Raw genomic sequence first — 22,822 nt, 5'->3', positions numbered from 1 at the left:
TGACCCCGTATCATATACTTGTTCCCAAATTGCATACTGCAGTACTGATTAGTATGTGAGTACATCAGCGGTGTCATTACTGTGTAGATGTTTTGCAGCAGTCCGTACAGCAGAACGGGCCACAGCACAATTCGCCTACAATTCGAAAAATGGTTATATAATTTAATGATGGATATCGGCTGTCTTTTGGTATACAGAAAGGGAGGAATGTAAATCAGCAAATTGTAAATATAAGTATTTCATTCATATGATTAGGTGATTCATTTTATTGACTAAAATACATCAGCATGTGCTGTTTATGTGGTTCCATCTGAATTTCATCAGATATAGATGTTTGCCACAAAACAAATGATTGAAAATGAAACCTCATTGTTTTTTATTATTATTATTATTATTTTTTAATTTTTATTTTTTTTAATTGTTGCCTTACTTACTAGCCTAGTCTACTAAGTAATTTTTTTATTATATTTTTTTGCTTTCTTTTGCAGTTGCTCAGTGATAAGTTTCCCAAAAACATCACAAAGGTAAGCTCATCGTAAACGAGAGAGAATGTATTCATTGTGTTGCTCGCTCTACCATTTAATAATCTTTGAGCCATGATGCTCTAGGGAATCTCTGCCCTGACTTCTATTAAAACTACACTTTAATGTTCAATATGTCTGCCTCAGTCAAAGGGTATTTAAAAAAAAAAAAGGAAAAAAGCTTTTATGACAGCAGCAGGTTTAATACACCAGTATGCAGTGAGTCATGGTTTGCTTGGAGATTAGAGAATTAGTATGGCTAAAAGACTCTGTGACTGGGGAGTCTATGACCTGGTTGCTTTTTATCTACAATACATCGAATGCATTAACATTCCTAAGATTTGATCTCTTTCATTAATGTAGGATGCATAGAGAACTAAAGAATAATAAAAAAAAATATATCACAATTTGTCCCCATAGTGCTGTTGGTGTTTAGATTTGGTATTTACAGCTCAGCAGCAAATTATGAAATTCTTTAATGGAAGAGATGATTTACTACTGATTATCATGTACTATTTGTAACATTATCATAATACATGTTGCATTCAGGAAAGAATGAAACTGGGTTCATTTCAGCAAAATAAAGCAGTCACTTAATAGATATAATCTTTAAAATAGGAGTAAAAATGCAATACGTGTGGTTGTAGTAAAATAATTAATAACAGGATCAGGTGATGCTATTAGATTTTTCATTAAATTACTTTACGATACTGGTATGTCACAACACTAATTTGCCAATGGTTAAATATTTTTTCGTAAATGAATGAACAAAATGTCATATATTTTAGACTTTGTTGTGAAACACCCACTACACAAATTAAGTTTTTATCACTTACTTGAGATCAACAGATGTTTCCTCACCAGCATATTTTTGAAGTTCATAACACATGAAAACGAGCAGCTTGTCATGTTGACAAGAACTACAAAGTCCCTCATTCTGAAGACTTTCAGCATAACCTCTGACAGTTATTCTTTTAAAAATGTTAAACATCTCACAGAAAACCGCGCTTGCATAAGCAATTACACCAATAACTCCATTTATTTTGAGCAGCTACCATACTCTCAGAGTCGCAGTGTGAGCCGTTGCTATAGAAATAATAAAGTATTAGAACAAACACATTAATATAAATCTGCATTGCCGTGCTGTTCAAAAAATGAATCAACACCTCCTGAGCAAAAACTAAATCAAGTATACAACAGTGTTTCAGTATCATGCTATTTAATGGTGTAGTTCTAGAAGGTGCCTCTATTAGAACATGAAATGGTTTGTTAATTGGTGAAATCAATACTACGTGACCTCCAAGAGCAAGCTGTGGTTTCTGTGGTCAGATGGCTCAGTGTGAACCTTTTTTTTTTTTTTTTCTTTTAAAGCTAATATACTGAGTTAATATACTTTGGATGTAGCTGGAAATGGAAATTGGTGCAGTGGTGTTTGGGAATGTAAAATTGATGTGGGGGGTGATTTTTGTCTTTTTAAAAAATTCTCACAAACTTCACCTGAGAAAAGAAGTTCTTCTTTGGGCCACCCCACTGACCCTCCCACAGTCCTGCCACTATCAATATGCAACTTCTGGAACAGTGGCTGGAATACTAATACCCTGCTGTGCTCTTTGAATTGTGATGCTTCTGTGCACTCGGTGGCTTATAAAAGCTCAGCTGCAGTATGAAGCAGTATGACGTTTCGTTTCATTAGCCTTTTATTGGCGGTGACTCATCTCTGTATCACAGTTGCATTTGAAGTGCAGGTATCGTAGCAAGCCATGAAATAAAGGCCACATGCAGGCTAAAGGGCCGGTCCCTCTTTCCTATGATAAATATTAAAAAGTTAATTGAGTGATTATTCTTTAACTGTGTTCCTCCAGGGTAGTTATATAGGGACTACAGCTGTGTTAAAAGGTTGGCTCATTCCCTGAAGCTCAACACTTAAAAAAAAAAAATTAAAATCTCTCTGCCACAGCTGTTTATATGCTCATGCAGTAGCTGCATGGACATGATTTATTATTCAGAACAGCAATAAACATTTCACAACAAAATTTGGAGCAATTATGTAAACATACTTCTCCAGTGAACTGTTTACCATACATATCTCAATTATTGTCCTTGTTTAAATAATTGGTTTGATTTGTTCTAACAATTGTTTTACATTTCACACCTGTTTTTGTGTTTTAAGCGGACATGTGTTGATAACGAAATTAGATAGACTTGCTGCTCATGTATTCCAAGCAGGAAATATCCATAAGGATCTTAGCAACATTGACAAGGATTGCTAGATGACTCAAAGCATCTTCACAATGACAGGTCTTGTTGTGTGTCCCTGGTTCATTGATTAGTATATAACAAAAGTGTTCTAAGAGAGACAACTGGTGAACTGGAGACACTGGACACACTCCCTGATGTGCATGGAGCAAAGGCTGGGCAAAATGCCTGTTCTGACCCCTAGCTACTGCCAAAAGTTCCTACAATGGGCATGTGAGCATCAAACCTGAACCATGAAGAAGGTAGCCTAATAAATCGGATTTCTTTTACATCATGTAAATGGCCAGATGTCTGTAGGGTTTTTTTTACCCAGGGAAGAGATGACTCCAGGATGAACTCTGAAAAGCATGCAAGGTCTGCTCGATGCAATTTCTGCTAGGAAGCCTTGGGTCCTGGCATTCAAGTAAATCTTACTATGACCTGAACCAACACAGGCCTCTTCCAGCAGACTTTAAACTTTTCTTTAATACCTGCAAATACCTAAAGTTTACAGTATGTATGTTGGAGGGAAAATAGCTTATTTTTTACAAGTGCAGGTTTTTTTTACAGTAATAAAAGGTATGAGAAACAATTAGCCAGATTGTGATTGCAGTACATTCTAAGCACCATTTGGTTTGCTTATTCTTCACCTTAAAATTCTAATGATTCACTTAATAATTTTCCACATGAATGCTTTTTTGAGATGCATAAGTAGCCGATTTTAGTAGCTTTTACTATTTACTGCAACAAATCCTGCCTATTATGTACAATTAAAAAAGAGGGTTGGGGGGCAAAAATTCTTTACTCAGCAGGACTTACAAATTGGTTATTCTTCAGTCTGAACAAAGCTCTTTTCCCATGTGTGCAAGTTCAATTTGTTTCAAACTGAAAATAAATATATCAATAGAGGGAGAAACCTGATGAACTGGCTGGCTTTCAATATGGCAGGTTGTAAATCTATATATGCAAATGCTGCATAAATCTTTGGGTGAAGACTCTCTTTTGTTATTTTTCTTTGTCTCTGGGCTATAAATCTAATATCAGAGCTCCTCTTCTTGTGTGTACTGGTGTGATTTGGGTATTACATTTTCTATCTAAACTTCATTATCTTCAGCTGAGAACTGAAATAAGCAGTTGATTAGCCTGTGTATTGACCCGTTTTTAACCTTCAACTATTTTTTTTTTTAGTAATGGATTACAAAATTTCAGCATAATTATTTGTAAACATATGAGTTACTCGGCTTTAGATCATGAGTGCACCTGTGGTGTCAGAGGTTCTTCTCTGCCAATCGTGTTCCAATTTAAGTCAAGTTATTGCACTTTTCACAACAGATATTGTCTCAAAGCAGCTTTACAGAATTTAACAGTTAAGGTGAACGATGTGTATTTATCCCTGATGAGCAGCCATGGCGACTGTGGCAAGGTAAAACTTTCTTAGATGTTATGAGGAAGAAACCTTTAGAGGAACCGGACTCAAAAGGGGGAACCCATCCTCATTTGGGTGATATCAAGAGTGTGATTAATAATCTTTAAACAATACCGAACACTGGAGAGTGAAAATGTAATTGTAGTGAGTTCAATTTAATGTAGATCTTTTTTATGAAAACATTAAATGATGGAAATGGAACATTTTCTGCAGTGTTTTGGAATTTTGCATGATGCTCAAGCTATGTTCCTCCAAATAAGGGTGTAATGGCTTAATATGTTCAGTATAAATTTTTAACATATATTTCGAATATGGTGTATATGACCTGTAGATAGGAGATAGGATAACAATCTTTTGAAGTCATACTTAATACTGTCTTGGTGGCTTTTTCCTCTCTTAATCTCCCTCACACTTTCAGGTATCACTCTCATCCCCATACTCCTAGCCCCTTATACTATCCTCTCTCTCCCCCTCTCTTTTTACCACTTTCAGATTCCTATGTTAACCCCATGCACTCAGTTCTCCTTTTCTCTCACCATAACACTTGCATCTCTTTTTATAGATCATCCCTCACTCTGTCCCCCTCTTTCACCCACACCCTCATGCTCTCTTATTAAGTTTAATTCAGTTTAATGCATGCAGTATTGGTATGAAAATATTTTGTATTGCCCAAGCACCAATCCGAAACAGAGCAATTAAATTGATAACTGAACAGAACGTAAACTGAAATCTTTATAAAAAAATAAAAAAATAAATTGGAGGTAAAACAAATATAGCAAAATGAATAACTATGCACAAAACGGTAACGGTACACAAAATTCATGTTTCAGTATGTACCGCTTTATTTAAGTCATGTTTCTTAGTTTGTGGGACCATCATATAGAATTTCTGGGACCATTCTAAAACGAATTTTAAAAATGCCTGCTTGTTTAAATAATATCTAAAATAATATTTTATAATATTTGTAAAAAAAATATATATATATTATATTAAAATAGAGTAGAGCAAGCAATTAGATGAGATATGAGATGAGAAATGAGAAAGCAATTAAATTGAAAAATTGATTAAATAAAATTAAATAAATGGAAAAATAAAAGTTAATAGTTCATCTTCGTTAGACCTCATTTGGGTAATACGTGTGTGTGTGTGTGTGTGTGTATGTGTTTTACATTTAATATTTAATTGTCTTAAGATATGTACTACTTATTTCAGCATACTTCAACAAATGTCTTACTTTCTTTCCATCTTTCATTCAATCACTCGATATGTGAAGTTGTCAGGATTTTCTCCTTTTGAGAGAAATTTTTTAAGCTGGACATAAAAACGCAAACAAATCCATATAGCGTGACTGTTGTCAAAACGGAAGTGGCTGCAATTTCACACACCTGCAAAACAACGCACTACAAATCGTATTTCCAGTATGGAGCAAGTAGCCACAGTGCCACTACGCTAACTCTAGTTTCTTTTTTTATACCCCTCGCATTGTTGCGTATGTTTTCAAGTTTAAGAACAAAAAGTGCGCTTAAAGTGTACGGTGGAGACTAAACAAAGTTGCGGTCTGCCACTTTATACATTCCTCAGAACTCAGACTTTAACACACTGGCAACACAATATTATACTGTCCGAAAAAAGGATTGCAACTGGTACACGTGAATGTATATCAAGTCAAGTCAAGAAACTTTTGTAATTTTAACCATATATCGCTGAAGCAGTCCACCAGGGGTGGCCAACCCATGCGGCTCTTTGGCTGGTTTCATGCGGCTCTTACGTTCATATCGGAGTTTGTGTTTGTTTGTTTTTTAATGTGCGTGTTCAATACGGTATTTTTAAGACTTAAATGAGCTTGCCCCTACTGAGAAACTTTGCGGTATATCAGACCTGGGCAAACTACGGCCCGCGGGCCGCATCGGGCCCTTTGTACGTCCCTGTCCGGCCCGCGTGAGGCCATTCATAAATTACAGAAATGCACCGAAAATGTTCGGCAATTGTAATGACGCAATAAAAAAGCGCAGCCAGCACACGGTTCCTGAAATTTCAAGAGGGGGTGTATCTGTATATAAGAGTTTCTCCACGTCGGGTTTAATTTATCACCTGAAATCCAAACATCCCGATTGCCATTCTAAATATGAGAAGAACGCGGCGCAGAAAAGTAAAGTCAATCCGAGCATGCGCACTCCGTCTGTAGAGGACGTTTTTGAAAAGGCAGGAAAGTTTTCCAGTGATGGTGCCAAGGCAAAAGGCATAACACCAAAAATTATGGATTTCATTGCCATTTGAATTGAATTTTCATTTCGGTGCATCCCTAAAATATTATCGTTGGTGTGGCCCTCTGACACAATTCAGGTTTCTCATGTGGCCCCTTGTAAAAATGAATTGCCCACCCCTGCGGTATATTCATCTCACGCACATGCGCATTTGACGAAAATACCGTGTTGAACTCAAGCGAAGTAAACACGCACATTAAAAAAAACACAAAGTCTGTGTTTTCTACCCTGAAACACGTGAAATCAAAGCATCGATCTGTTCTGACTGACACCCATGTGAAAGAATTGCTTCGAGTGGCAACAACGGAATAAGAGGCAGATTTGAAGGGGATTGTTTAAGGCAAGGAATGCCAAAAGTCCCACTAACATGCATAGTTAAAGAAAAACACTATTGTAAATTATTATATTTTTGTTTGTGGACTTGGTTAAACAGAGTTTGTGTGTGTAAGACAGTTCAAACAATGTTCATTGTTGAAAATGACTGTCCTGTGGTCTTAGAACTGTAGGAGTTAATTTCTGTCATTATGTTGGTGTGTGACATTTACAATAAATCTGGCTGAGCAGAGGTGTGTGTGTGTGTAAGAGGAAGGGATGGGTGATGTTCATGTGTGCCCATGTGTATGATGTGGCTCTTTGCGGTAACACAGTAAAAAAATGTGGCTCTCGGTCTCTGACTGGTTGGCCACCCCTGCAGTACACCGTAAAATGAGTCATAGTTCCTCCAGAACCCTGGTGCTACAAAAAACAACATAAAGTTACATAAAAGAAAAACACTGCAAAACAATGTATGAATGGTAATGGAGCCTTTGTGAACTGTTGAACCAGGTGTAGAGTGGATGGCTGTTTATGGTAGTGGGTGGGGTTAGAGTAGATGTGGAGAAAAGGTTGTAACTGATTTAAAGCTCTCTCTCTCTCTCTCTCTCTCTCTCTCTCAATCCCTTATATTCAGCTGTCATGCAATCTCTCATTTTTACACTCACCTCTGCCAACTTTACACCTTTATCCCCCAGGGCCAGCATGCTTCACTATGGATATGGTGTTCTTTGAGTGATAAGCTGTCTTGCCTTTGTGAATTATAGACAAAAATGTATACGTTGTTTGTTTCCTCTTGTGAAAGGGAAACCATCTTTCCCCATAGTCTAAAAAATGAAGAATACGAGAGACTGTTCACATGCAGTGAGTGACCAGTGCTTGCCAGATATTTCTGCAGCTCTTTTAATGTTGCTGGAGGTCGATTGGTAACCTTTCTGAAAAGTTTCCTTCTGGTCCTTTTGGAGGGACATCCTGTTCTTGCTAATGTCACTGTGATGCTCAATTTTCTTCTCTTATTAAAGCTGACCTTGCAAATAGTAATGTATCCATTTTTTATTTTATTTTGTACCCTCACAGTGAGGACCTGTACATGCTTTGTAAGCTTTTTCCTGAACATAGAATCAGTTCTTAGATGACACCAGAGAAGATCTTGAGAAAATACTTCAGAAATATAAGAATGGTGCAGATAAATATTATCTCTATGTTGCATTCAAGTTGCATTAAGCTTCTTTTCGTAGAGTGCATTACTGTGTATGCCATCGTGATACATTTTATAAATAGCATCCTGGTCACATGATCACATTCTTTAATGGAGAGACAGTTCTGAAAGGAAATCATCTGCATTTGCGATCATGATGACCAACACAAATGGAATAAAAGGTTACATGGTTATACAACCATGTTATACCCGTTATAAAGAGCTCTTCAGTAGCATCAAAATGGTGCAATGGCATTTTACAACTCTATTTTGTTTTTTTATTTCTGGATAAAATGCTGACTCGGGCACTGCTACAAAGCATATTGGTTTAGCTGATCATTTCAACAGCTCTGAGATTCATTTCGGGGGACAATTAATAATGAAAAATAAAAAACTCTCTAAGGTATGGTGACCCTGTAATACATTAGATATATTTTTTTAACCATTTTTAAATTTACTGAGTTTTAAATTGTTTTGCATTGTTTACAATTCAGGATCTTTAAAATGTCTTTTCAGTTTGAGATTTGTATTTATTAAAATTTTGTTGAATATACTAAGATTCAAATTGAATCAAAACATCAAAACTCTGTATTGTGTATTAAATCATGGCTGGAGTTTTTTGTTACACCCCTGGTTTGTTGGCTTCTTTACAACAAGTAATTATTAGCTAGCAATCAGATACACTGGATAATTAATGTCTGAGCATTATCAGGAAAGAGGAATGTTTTATCCGCTCCATCTGCTGTTTTCTCTCATTAGTTGGTTACTGCCACTCCGCTCCTCCCTTTCTTTGCTCTTTCTCTCCTTGCAGTCTTTCCACAGCCCACAAGGCACAGTGATTTTTCAGAATGTTTTATTAAATTAAATGCATTTTTAATGGTTTGTTGTATACTACTGTCGTATTTGTTTGGAATCAGCCATGTGGTGTTTTGCCCTTGCACAAGTCAGTCAAGCAGTCACACTGACTACCTTTTATTCGGAAGGAAATAAATCAAAATAACATGCAAAGTATATTTTGTTCGAAATGACCTTTGTTTGGTTTATACGGTGTGTAAACACTTACATCCTGAAATGGGTGGCTCGACGTTTAAACGGGATATCACTTCTCTCTGTGTGTTGGTGCAAAAAAAACTTTTTTTATTATTTATTGTTCTGTCAGAAATTATTTCAAGATCAGAGAAGTGTTGTGAAGCAACAAGCAATCAGGGAATCTATTCCATTTCAAACAAAACAGGCATTTATTGGTCTTCGTAAGCTAAACTCGACATCAGATCAAATAGCACTTTTTCAGTAAATTGCTTCGCTCAGGCTCTCGGCCTGCTGTCAGACTCTTCAGATTCTGACTACTACATAGAGATTGCACAACAGTGGAAGGTTGCCAGGCGTTCACTCCGACTGACCAATAAATTGATCCAACCTGCAAGGCGCTTCTTAAAGAGTGTAAATGCGTTAGAGCAGCTGGAAATAAAGGAGTTGACGTGCCTGGCATTTTAAAGTAAATCAAGTGTGCGTATTTACTGCACACCTTTTTTGTGCTATACAGTACACGCGTTAAAGGTGCAGATCCGGGTCAAGCTTGTCTGCCTCAGTGCTCTTCAAAGGGATTCTTTGCTTTTGTCCCTTTGTGTGTGTAGATCTGTGATCTGTGGTGATAAACTTTAAAGCAGGTTCCTTGTGCCTGTTTATAGAGAGTGCGTTTTTCTTTGACTGGGTGTAATGTCTCATGGATTCTAATAACTGCTTTGCATCGCATTAATGTGACCACACCGTGACTGATTAAACAGCACTTAAAGTCACTCTGTGGATTTTTTGTATGCCGTTAGCCTATTTGCAAAGCCATTCTTCCATACTGATTCAACAAATGTGTAGCCTATTAATCTGTGTGTAAGGAGCTTAAAGAGAGTGTGTGTGTGTGTGTGTGTGTGTGTGTGTGTGTGTGTGTGTGTGTGTGTGTGTGTTTAAAATAACCTCTGCACAAAATTTTTGGCTATTGCATCACTCAAGTAATTGATCAAATCTGTCAATTTAATTCAGTCATGAATGAGTCCTCAGGCATTACTCCAGCCACGCTCTAGCACCCTAATGTAGAGCATAGTATGAGCCCAGCTGTAGTTATTACTGTACCTTATAGGGCCTGAGCTGTGCTTATAATGGATCTCTGTGTGTGTGTGTGTGTGTGTGTGTGTGTGTGTGTGTGTGTGTGTGTGTGTGTGTGTGTGTGTGTGTGCGCGCGCGCGCCATATCTTCCCATCTGCTATTTTTTTCACTGCTTTATGCATCAACGTATTCACCCACACTGGCACCAGATGCAAATTTATTAGGGTCTATTAACACTATTTTTCAGAGTTGCTCATTATCTGAGAGCATGTCTGGATGGACCACACTCCTAAATTGACTTGTTTGCACAAAAGGAACAATGTGTTACACAATGTGTCAAAAAATTAGCATTTCTTTTAAGATCCGGCCATGACGTTTCTTTAGATTTCTTTAAACAACGAGTCATTGCTATATGAGCCCTTCGATTTCACTTGTACTGCAAAATCACCTAAATGTCAGTTACCTCACTTTTTGATCAGTGGCATTCTCCATGTCCCAAATCAGAATTAAAAATGTTGTGCATATATATATATATATATATATATATATATATATATATATATATATATATATATATATTAGGGCTGTCAAAATTAATGTGCTAATCTTATACGCATAAATCTTATATGCATTAACTCTTTAACAGCACTCATTTTATTAACACGTGATTAATGCAGCGTGCATTTCTGTTTGACCTTCAATGCAAAACACATTTATTTGCAACATCCTTTCTTTCTCAGATATAAAAAAAAACAATCAACTCTAACAAAAAATTATTTTCAAATCACTAAACACTTGTTTCAAGCACAAAAATCCACCTTGATGTTCACATCCAGCATTTAAAACAATCCGTGTGGAAACATGGCAAAAATTTACATGTACATTCAGAACAGATAAAAATGTGCGATTAAGTTGCGATTAATCACGGTTAAATATTGTAATCAATTGTGTGCGATATACGATTATATGTATGTTGCTTTTTAAAAAAATTTTTGTTCATACAATTAACAATTTTGTGTCTTTTGGGGGACTATATAGCAAGTGCACCTGAGAGATGGTGGTAACACATTGTTTTGCCTCTGGTCACATATCGATTGTAGAGTGCTGAATTTTTAATGCCTTAAATTAGAACTCAGCAATTACCTTTGTGAACAGGGAGGCCAAGCTCCAGACAAACTCACGGAAGATGTCTAAAATATCCAAGGCAGCGAAAGCAGTGAAGAAGGTGGATGCAGGTGGTGTGATCAGAGCTATTGTTAGATCGGGACAGGCGGCTCCAGGACCACCACTGGGCCCCATTCTGGGTCAGGTTGGTAGAATTTTTCTTTTTTTTTCTCCTTTTCCCTTTGGTCTTTCTACTCTGCTGTCTATTAAATAGATGAATGTTTCATATAGTGGTATACTGACACTGCCATATAGCTGTTTACACATAAAACACCTAGTTAAGTAAGAGTGTAATTGAAACTCTAATGATGCTATTAAGCTTCTGTCTGTCTTAATGACAATAACGGAGGTCTGCGTTCCTCTGTATAAAGGCACTTTTGTGTAGCCTCCAGAGTGCACTTTACAGCATACGGGAATCTGTTCAGCCTTGGAAATGAGATGAAATGAGCAGTCAAGCAAGACAATGCCATGTGTTTAAACTGTGTGTGTGTGTGTCAAAATACGGTCAGCAGCCTTGCTTGGTCCGAATCTCTGATGCTGTGACACTGTGTGTGTGTGTGTGTGTGTGTGTGTGTGTGTGTGTGGGTAAACTGTAAATAAATTGTGCACAGCATCCTTTTAGCTTAAGGCATGGGCCCTTTAATCTCCCCCTCTCACTTTTTCGGTTTTTCTCTTTTCTGTCTAACCAACCCTGACAGAGTAAACATATAGAGGTAGGTTGCATGTCGGCCTGGGAGCAAACTCGAACAAATGAGAGAAATAAAAGAAGAACGAAAAAGAAAAAAGCAACTGACAAATTTAGCTGAGGTGCATACATTATGATTTAGAGTAAAATTGCCAGAAGAAAGATGGAAACAAAAGGTGGAAGAAAAGGATAGGGTAAATGACCGCTACTGGCATTTCATAGCATGTCAGCAAAAAATTCACTGTTATTCAAGTTTATATGTAAGAAATAGCAATTTTGCTGCTAGATTATATTTTTTTTTCCCCCAGTTTGACCCAACAGAGAAATGCTTTACAATGAAAATATTTGCTATGGAGAATAAGAAAAAGAAAGTAATAGAGTTCAGGTTCTGTTAATCCCCCTCTGTTCATTTCTCTGAAATCTATCTCCAGTGAAGAGGCATGCTTAAAGCAATACTGTGCATAACACCATGATGAATAACACCTGTTTTGTATTTTTAATCCTTTTTGCCAATATTAGCCATGAATCACATGAGCTCATATGTAAAGTTGCATGTAAGCAGGTAAGCCATTGACAAACAAGCCCCGTTTTAATGAAATAGGTTAATAAGGGTTATAGTTGGGAGGCAGGAAAGTGCAGAGTGTATTAGTGGCAAGTGATGGAACTTCAATTTAATTTTCTTGTCAGTCCGGTAGGCCATGACATACTGTGTCACCACCTCCTAAGACTTGAGGTTCTTGGCATTTCAGTCAAACGTGAAGGAGACTCATTGCCATAATTACACAAGTAATCACTCTGCTCTTTGTCCTGAACATAATTATGATAATGGCTGTGATAAATGGGGGAATCAGCCTTTGCAGTAATCCCTGCCCCTGCCACAATTATTTGTTTCATGTCATTTCTCATGCATTTGAATAATGATGATGATGGTTTTCACAACAGGGAAACTTGATTTACCCAAACAGAGATGACATGTCTGTCTTTAATATTAAACAAGAATGTCAAAGCAAATCCTTCAGACCGATCCTGGGAGTCGCTGAGGTTCATATAAAATATGAGATCAGAGAGTTGATCAGATTTCCCAGCGCTGTCTCATCATTCTATATTCAGACTAATGGGAAATTGGTTAGGGTCTAGCAAACATTTATTACAGCAGAGTACTAATGCTTCAGAGCCATGCTTCATACAACACAGTGTAGAGTAAAAAAAAATCCATAGTGAAAAGAATCAATAACCTTAGTTTAATTGTTGCACATAAGAAGGCACTTGGGTTATTTGCTACATCTCTGATCTGTATCCTGTTTTTCTCTTGTGGGCCATTTCTTGTGTGTGATGCATTTTGCACCTCAGGACAGGCTAAATGCCCTGCTCAACAGTTTTAAATTGTGCTTGAAAACATGTACAGTATCTAAAAAATGTAAGTACACCTCTCACATTTCAGCAACTATTTTAGTATATCTTTTCAAGGGACAATACAATACAAATGTTATATACTTTAGTCAATGTGCAGCTTGTCTAGCAGTACAGATGTATTGTCCTCTGAAAATAACTCAACATGCAGCCATTATTGTCTAAATAATTGGCAACAAAAATGAGTACATGTCAAATCTGTGTACAAAATATTTCTATATAATAAATCTTGCACTGCTTTAATCCTCCTGGGCATGTGATTTACCAGAGCTGCACAGGTTGTTGCTGGGATCCTCTTCCACATAATGACGTCACGGAGCTGCTGAATGTTAGACATGTGGCCCTTCTCCACCTTCCACTTGAGGATGCCCCACAGGTGCTCAATAGGGTTCAGCTCTGGAGACATACTTGACCACTTCAGCAAGGGAGATTTCATCTTGGCTGTGTTTTGGGGTCGTTATTATGTTGGAAAATTGCCATTCAGCCCCTTTTCTGAAGGGAGGCACTCATACAGCCCCAGACCATGATGCTACCACCACCATAGGCAAGACACAATTTTCTTGGTTCTCCTCACCAGGGCGTCGCCACACATGCCGGACATCATCTAAGCCAAACAAACAAATGTATCTAACAATAAGGTTCCAGTACCTTATGCTTTAGGATGGGTTGTCTTCAGCATACTGTTAGTGGGCTTTCTTGTGAGCCAGCTTTAAAAGAGGTTTCCTTCTGTGATTACGGCCATGCATACTGACTTGTTGCAGTGAGCGGCGTATGATCTGAGCACTGACAAGCAGACCTTCTGCTTCTGCAACCACTAAAGCAGTACTGGCAGCACTCATGCTTCTGTTTTTTTAAGCCAGCTTCTGCACCTGACACAAAGCACAAAGATTCAACTTCTTCGGAAAAACTATGATCCTGGCCACTGTACTGTAACTCAGTTTTAGAGTGTTACCGATCTTCTTATAGCCTAGGCCATCTTGTGGAGAGCAAAAATACAAATTTTTAAATCCTGAGAGAGTTCTTTACAATGAGGTGCCTAGTTGAACATCCAGTGGTCAGTATTAGAGAATTGAACTCAAAGCACCAAATTTTAACTGCTTAAATACAAGATGCACAAATTTGTATGGTCCTGTAAAGCAGGCTTTGTATGGTTGTCAGCTATTTTGCCAATTATGGCTGTATGTTGAGTTATTTTTAGGGGACAGTAAATCTATAATGCTACACAAACTGCACATTGACTACTCTAAAATATACCCAAGTTTCATTTCTATAGTATTTTCTCTTGAGAAAAGTTACTAAAATGGTTGCTGAAATGTGAGGGGTGTACTTACTTTTTTGAGATACTGTATTGTTTGTTGTTCAGAAGCACAGTAATGTGTAAAGCATGCGTTCAGTATTTATTTTCTTTTGGTGCAAATTGTAATACATTGAAAATGACATCTCTAATATATATGGGCTGTGTGTTGTTGGATTCAGCCTATTCCATTTCATTTTGAATTTTCTATATTGAGTTCTTGAATTAATAAAATAATGCCAGTGGAAACACTCCGCTGCTACATTTACATTTTTTATTCATCACTTCATCCATTCAAAAAAATCAGTGCAGATAAACAGTGTCTCTGATTAAGGTGCTCTCTCTCATTTATATGTTTTGTGTTAGTCTCAAATAGGGATCCAAAGGTTTTTTCCTCTTGTAATAATAATGAAAAACTCTTTAGCTATGACTGTCTTCTGAATACCCATTTGTGCAATTTCTCTTTTATATCTTTATGCATACTTAGTACCCATGATGCTCACAGCCCTGGGGGTTTTAATCACAAACACAATTCATTGAGTTATGTCCTTTTGGGGGCTTGGAATAACCTAAAATTGTAAATAAATAAATAAATAAATAAATAAATAAAATAAAAAATCCCCAACATACAAATACATCAATTTTACAACCTATTAAGTGTCTATTGGTCTATCAGGGTCATGTGTGTTTTATGGGGCTTATAAAAAAGAGTGAATGCAGTTTCAATTGCATGCATTTTTATCTTCTTATATTATTAATAACCTAATAACAGACTCAAAACAGTTTTTTAATCAATGTATTAGCAAAACCGAAACATGCTTATGTAACCTTGATTTATTTATTTATTTTGTTTGTTTATTTATTTCAAATGGTGTATGAAACAGATATTTATTATAATCAACATTTAAAAAAACATGTAATATTTAATTAAATTGTTAAGTCTAAAGTCCTTCGTTGTTATGAAGCACAGACCTAACAGGGTTGAAATATGAAGAAAAGATTGGCTTTGGTATATGTAAGATTAATCATTGCAGTAGCATAATGGTTCATATATTAAATAGTTATCTCACATAGTTATTAAAAAAATATGTATATTTTTAAATCGATTCTGTGAAATATAGCCTAATTGGGACATATATGGTGGGAACTTTTTATGATAAAACCATTGCAATATTAAAAATGAAAAGGAGTGTTGGTATTTAACTGCCATAGAAAATTCAAACACACTGAATTCAATGTCTTTATATGAAAATGATGGTAAATATGAAAAAGAGGCCTGGCTTCATGTTTCTTTAGTCAAAGCACTATATGGTGGAAATCAGCATTGGAAATGGACAAATACCATCTCTATAATACACCAAGAAAGTGGTGAGATTTTAAATAAAAAAATCACACACAAAATAAAATTGTGTTAATGATACTGGTTTTTTTTTTCTTTTTTTTTTAGTTTTTTTATTAATAAACATGGAAAACAGTCAAAATAATTTTTTGCAGTTAAATGAAATGTTTTGTGGTATAGAAAAGGCACTGAATAGCGGAAATGACTCTCCAGGTATGATCGTGAATTAAACAGGATCAAAACACAACCCTCAGTTGTAGTAGAAAATGTGCTCACAAGATGAGTTATTATTTATTTTTGGCCAAATCCAGACTGAAGAGAATGAATGGTGACCAAAAGATAAATCTGTAATTGTTGCTCATCCATAGTAGCTGATCTGTCCATCTAGAGCTCCTGTGAAATGTAGGCAGACCCCAGGGAGCTGTCAGCATGATCAAGCCTTGTATGGCTTTGGCCATGAGTGCGCAAGAGTGTGTGGTCCTGAGTGGCTGGAGCTGTACCACCCTGTCCTTGCTCCACCTGCTCTGCATCCATCCTTAAGCTCTGGTTTCTTCCTCCTCCCTCACCCCCTTCTCTCTGCCCCCCACTGCTACCATTCCTGTGCATATCCCAAGATGATCTTAGCTTGACAGCCAGTGCCAGCACATTCTTCCCCACAAACACTGTGGATATCCTTGGGTCCCTGTACCAAAGTACACCCACAGCCCTCAGCCCCAGTGTCATCACATTAATGGCAAACAGACTTAGCCAGGGGTACACAGCTTCCCTGTGTGCTCGCCTCAGTCCTGGAAGTGCCAGCTCGGTGAGGGAGACACAGGGCAAAAGAAGTAGCAGCACATAGCAGTAGAAGAATACAACACCATCAACCCATAATGGGACTACTGCACCACTCTGAGCCTCCTCCCACAAACCAGCCTGCAGGTCCAGCACATCTAGCAGGTCTAGTGCAACCCAAAGAAGCCTGGCACGTACTTCCTGCTTCCTATGTGCCGGTGTTACATGCTCAGCTCCCGTCAGTACTAGAAAGAGCGAGGGCAGTCCCACGGAGAGCAGAAGAGTGAGGGTCTTGCGTGCTAATGGGTCAGCTGGCCGGCGTTCATATCTGTAGTTCTGGCACACAAAGAAAAGCTTGAGCTCCAGCAAGGACAGAAACAAGAACCAGAGAGCGCTGGCAAATGCACGGCGTGGTGAACGAGCCTCTGACGCCACGCCGGCTGAAACAAACCGAAGTGCCAGCAGGAAGCCTAGATCACCAAGCGCCACTGCTGTGCATGCCCATGTAGCCGGCCAAGCCCTACTTCCACGCCCCAGCATGCTCTGTTCCAGCAGATAAAGATCAAGCACAGCCATTGTGCTCACAGTCACCAAGGTGGACAAACACACCTGGGGTGAAGGTAACATGCCTGGAGTAGCAGGAGAAAAGGGACATGGTTAGAATGTAATCTTGCATCAAATCTACAGGGATATTTTTAAAGGTTCTAGGGCTTATAGTTTGGAGTTGTCCTAGGTACACTAATAAGCATAAAATTACAATATGCTAAGTACAGTGAATATTTGTTACACCTGCCATGCTTTTGCTATAACATCATTCATTATATATTTTGGGTGTATGATGGATCAGATAGACTGCAACAAATGTCTGATATTTATGCATAGTAAATGTTCTAGTATTCGTTTAAGTGATTATTTTCTGTAATAGGCAGTTGACTCGTTGTCCCTGTGGCTAGATTTATTGTTTCAGCTTTACCTGGACAGGAGCACTGTTACTGTCCATATATAAAATTAAAAGAACTGCACATGCATGTGATCTTTTCCTTTGGAGATTTTTATAATGACTTGCATTGCTTAGAATTTGTCGAAACAAGTCTCAACATTTCTGCATAGGGCATACACTAATCACAGTGTTACTGCCTTATTTTTTATTAATTAATTGTTTTATATTTAATACCAGGAATGCTGATAATGCTTGTTTTCTGTGTGGCTGGACCACCAGTCCTTTATGAAGGATAGCACTATCAAAATGGCTTTTATTTACAGGGTCATTCTCCGACACTGTACAACTGCGCTGTTTTGCAGATGCACATAATCTACAACAATAATACAAGATGTTATTACATGATCGTATAGGCACTGTACCTTTTTCTTTAAAGCAATGTTTCTGTCAAGGACACTGTTACTGTTCTTATTGACTTGTATGAAGAAATAATTATGATCTTTACAGTCAAATCGAATGCATGCATCCTCAGCCAATTGTGTTCCATGGCCAATTGCCTTTGAGAAGTCCATCAGGCAGCTTTGGATGCTAGGAGCTGACATGATCAATGGCATCCTAATATGAAAATCATTAGCATTTAAGAAATGTGGTAATGGCATCGTTATGAATACATTATCCATTGCTGAGATTAATTAAATCTGTCCTAATGAGGAGACTCGCACTGGATTACAATACCTCATGCAACTACATATATTATTTTAAAATACTCAGGTTGGCAATGACATGAGGAAAACCAAGAATTAAACAGCGAGAGTGCTATTAGCAAGGGGGAGGGGGGGGGGCAATGATTCATTCCCTTGGTTTTTACAGAGCTAATAAAATGTTAGTGCATGATTGTGATAGTTCATAAATAAGTCTGGGGAAATGAGTGAAGTGGTTAGTGACATGGTAAGGAATGAGAGACAAAAGGATACAGGAGACTGCTGAGGGTAAAAATATGGAATACCAATGCACAGGAATAGACAAATGTATTCAGTCCTAGGGAACTGTATGAATAAAATGCATTAATACATCGCATGAAGGAGATGATGTTTACTACATGACCTCGGATTATTAGTTTTTCTGAACCTTTGTGTTTTAGTGGGGAAAAAAGATTATTAAAAAAAATAAAGACTTCCAGAATTGAAATGAAATGGCGTTTTAAAAACCCCTGTGTCTGAAGATTAGAGTTGAAAATACTACATCTGATAATGCCTGTGTTATCAAATTTGAGCATCACATGTCTGTTTGATGGGTCAAGAGATTTTTTTTTCTTCCAGACGCAACTTTCAACCTGTAATTCACTTTGATATTAATACTGAGAGTTGGTTGAAAACCCTCAAAACATCAATAGCGTCTATAGGATTCCAGTGTGCCCTGTTTTACTGTGAGCATGAGTAATGGCTTGGAAAGTGCACAGGTGGATGTGGGTTCACAAGTGTGAGCTTGCATGCATTATTCAAGCATTGATTCTCAGTTGGCTTTCCCTTCAATAAAAACGACCTGTCTCACATGAACTATGTAACATTCGAAACCGAGGTGCTTTCCACGGTTGTTGAGTAGAGCTTTGTGTCCATGTCAAGACCATGAGCACAACAGTGTCCAGTGCTGTGAAGGGTTGGATTGGTGTTTGCAAATTAATCAAATCATATTCTCAATATATAAATAGTAGATTTATAACCTTGATCTTTTGAGCATTACAAATGTAATCAGACTTTTATTGCTCAGATATCAAAGGCATGGTCTGGAGGAAAGTATACTACAGAGATTAGTGATGGTTTAGGTGGGCATGCGTTTTCTCTGCGGTCTCCTTTTGCTGTTATGATCAGGTTTAGACATTTCACTGTAAACTTTTATTGCAAACTTTGGATAATGAAGCAGCGGTTCAGCCACATGACAAAGTTTGTTGCATTATTGTAAGGAGGTAGACAATTTACACAAAAATAAACAAGCAGTGACTTTTTGCACAGGTCTCTGTGTCTGTATTGCAATAGATCTGCAATTACCTTCGTTGTGTTTTTAGACGAATTCGTCCAGAATAGTTCACTTGCTTCAATAAAACGTCGCGGTCGCTGCGCTTCGATCTCACCACATACCGGTAAATCCAAAGAAGCCATTTAGGCTCCGCAAACGAGCTCAATAGTTACATTGTCAAACCTCAAATCGAGTGCTAATCCTGTCAGGATAGTGGAAATTGTCAGGGTTTTGCCTTTTTTTGACTGTCTCCTACCCAACTCGCAGTCCGCGGACCTTTTTGCGTGACACCGTTTTTTTTGCCCGAACCTCGCGCGTGCGCCTGCCGATAGTTCTTTTTTTTTCTTCTTTTTTTTTCTTCTTTCTTTTTTTTTTTTTGTCTTTCCCCTCAGGTTGTCGCGCGTGGTCTCACCAGCTTGACGCTCTCCTCTGCTGCTCTGTGCACGGCTCGGTGTTGGGGGTTTAAGTCGACCAACGTTGCTGGATGAGAATCGGAATCTGCAAAGATATTAAAAAAAAGAAAAAGTTGAACTCCCACGATAAGCCGGCAAGATGCGCTTCCTGGCGCGGGGAAAATAATATCATGAAACGCGCGCATCGCTCGAGTTTATGATTGCGGCGTGTGATTTGTAGGCAGCCTACGTGCACGCGCCCTCCTCTCCTCCCCTCTTCACCCATTTTCCCCCCTTGTTTAATTCCGTGTCTCTCTCTCCAGTTCTCACTTCTGGCCAAATCACTCGAAATTACAGGCGGGCATGTTTGAATTGTCTGTGTATTCGTGCTGGGAAGGCACTAGTCAAGTGTTATGGTTTAATTCAGTCATAGCCACAGTAAGTACATTTGCAAGAGAAGAGATCACCGATTTTCTCGTCATCAGTCTTACGTTATTTATTCCCTCATTATTTTAGTTGTTGACATGCTGCCAAGCTCTGGTTTATATTTCTTATTTACTACCATAGCTGAATCGTTTTACTCTTCAGGCGCCTAGTAATTCGATGTCCTCATTTGAACAATCCTTTCTTTTTTCCTAGGCATATTTGATGAAGACCTTTTGGCAGCCCGGAAATGAACCGCTGCTCCAACGTATCGCCTTTTCACAGTCTGGGAATAGTGTAGAATTTATGAGAGAAGGTGATTTATTTTCAGATGCAATTTGCACAGCATCATAGAATGAAATTGAGCATGATCTTGTTATCCGTTCCCTGCTCTCGTTAAGTGCTCTGGCATGCCAGTTTTCGTCTTCTTAACATATAAATTCAAAAGGATCTCCTGGCACAATCTCTTTTATTCCTTCTCTCCCTCTCTCTCTGTGCATGTGCACCATTTTCTATACAACCTTGCACCTCATCTTCTTGTGGTTGCAGGGGTCATTTGAGTGTGTGGTTTAATCAGACCCATGGAGAGAAAAGGGGGAGGCCAAGTCATCTTTCTTGTCACAATCATCTGTGTGCTTCACTGATTTTCACAGAGATTTTCTATTACCCAACTTCAATTTTTCTTTGGCCTGCCCCCTCCTCTGTTGCACACTCAAGCTTTCTGTCTTTAGTCCCAATGGGTGTCTTTGAAGGTCAGTCTGAGCTTGAGCTCTGTCTCACTTCCTCTCCCTCAGCATAAGAGGAAAGAGAAAACGAGGGCGAAGAGAAGTGGGAAGGAGGGAGTTGCAAATGTCCAGCATTGCACAGTCATCACTTTCCCTCCTGACAGAAGCAGCAAAGTTTGGAAGGACGTGAAGGATAACTCTGGAGTGCCGAGGACCCGATTGCTGCCCAAATGTCCTCCAGCGCAAACAAGTCTCAATCCAACTGCGTACTCACATACCCAATAGCCATCTGTCTCACACAGTAGCAGTTAGCTGCCACCACACACACACACACACACACACACACACTTCATTTACACACAGATGGTCTACCTGTGAAAAAATAAGGGAAGTCCAACAAGATTGCATCTTTGATGAGTTGAGCCAGTAGTTTCTGAGTTCAAACCTATGTGTTGTCCAAACACATTTGTTTCAGCAGTCGATCCCAAAAGATTTTGTTTTCAGCAGTCAGTCAGCCAAGTGTTGGTCAGAGAACTTTCTCCTTTACATAAATATGTTCATCAACCAATTAGACATTTTTTTTAATCAATCTCTTATCACGCTCAAGTTTAGAAACTACCATTTGAGTTTTGTTACATGAACCTTATTTGCTGGGTGTCCACTCTAAGTTTGAAGTGTTGTATTGGAGACAGGGAATTTAGTAGTTTAAAGTTAATCAAATGCATGCCTCTCTGGTAGGGAGAAATGTGATAAGACAAGGGATACTGCAGCAAATGAAATTAGGAAAACAGGAATCAGGGTAATTAATGAAAGTGCCTCACACTGCACAGTTTAATTAACCCTGTCCCTGATTATACGCTGCCATCCTCTGTCATGCCAGTGAATTACCCATATTCGCATGCATGGCTCAATTAATCCTCTTTCCTGCCAAAAGTCTTCTATTAAACTCATGTACATGTCCTGTTTTACACACGGTTCCTTATTCATATAAGTATATAGTAAATCTTCCCAGGCCTAAAAAAAAAAGAAATTTCTTTGATTCACTTTTGCAATGTCTAACCTTGCTCAAATGTCATATTTGGTCATTGTACCATCAATCTAATCATTTCCTCTGTTTTTATTTAGTGTCTAAACACATTTCTATGCTTCTACATCAGTTTAAGTATTAATGAGTTCTCTTGTTCTTAGGGACTTACCGGTAGTTATAAAATCAGTGTTACTTTTTCTATTACTAGTTACTATTTACATTGCTTTTCAGCTAAAGTTTTTTTTAATCACTCCTTAATATTATATAAGCATTATATAGATATCATACTGTCTGTGTGTATATTCATGCATAGTGTTGCTTGAAAGTTGGTGAACTTTAAAATGTTCTATGTTTCTGCAGAAATATGGCCCAAAACATCAGATTTACCCACAGGTTCTAAAATTAGGCAAAGTGAACCCAATCAATCAAAAAAAACAAATTATGTTGGTCATTTATTTGTTAAGAAAAATAATCCAATATTACATGTGTGTGGCAAAAGCATGTGAAACTCTAGGATTAGCAGTTAGTTCTATGGTAAAATTAGAGTCCATCTGTTTTTTAATGAATGAGACAATTAGGTGTC

The 22,822-nt window shown here is 37.9% G+C and overlaps 2 protein-coding genes across 3 annotated transcripts in view; one reads left to right on the top strand and one right to left on the bottom strand.

Annotated features, from left to right (window-relative positions):
* mrpl11 (mitochondrial ribosomal protein L11) overlaps window positions 1–22,822 on the top strand; it is a 48,762-nt gene that overhangs the window by 7,199 nt on the left and 18,741 nt on the right. The window contains exons 2-3 of one of the 2 annotated variants that reach the window (XM_046850245.1): window positions 489–524; window positions 11,209–11,362. In XM_046850245.1, the coding sequence (XP_046706201.1) occupies window positions 11,240–11,362 (123 nt within the window). In that variant the 5' untranslated portion in view covers window positions 489–524; window positions 11,209–11,239. The remainder of the gene's footprint in view (window positions 1–488; window positions 525–11,208; window positions 11,363–22,822) is intronic. The other variant, XM_046850246.1, reaches the window with a different exon arrangement.
* Window positions 14,936–21,894, bottom strand: tmem265 (transmembrane protein 265). The gene is made up of 3 exons (XM_046850244.1): window positions 21,585–21,894; window positions 19,705–20,170; window positions 14,936–17,348 (listed from the first exon to the last, which is right to left on the bottom strand). The coding sequence occupies exon 3, from the start codon at window positions 17,344–17,346 to the stop codon at window positions 16,330–16,332; it is 1,017 nt and encodes a 338-aa protein (XP_046706200.1). The 5' UTR covers window positions 17,347–17,348; window positions 19,705–20,170; window positions 21,585–21,894; the 3' UTR covers window positions 14,936–16,329.

This window comes from Silurus meridionalis, chromosome 5, assembly GCF_014805685.1.
Source record: "Silurus meridionalis isolate SWU-2019-XX chromosome 5, ASM1480568v1, whole genome shotgun sequence".
Classification (NCBI taxonomy): domain Eukaryota; kingdom Metazoa; phylum Chordata; class Actinopteri; order Siluriformes; family Siluridae; genus Silurus; species Silurus meridionalis.
Note: the sequence above shows the minus strand (reverse complement) of the source record. Positions and strands in the feature narration are given on the sequence as shown.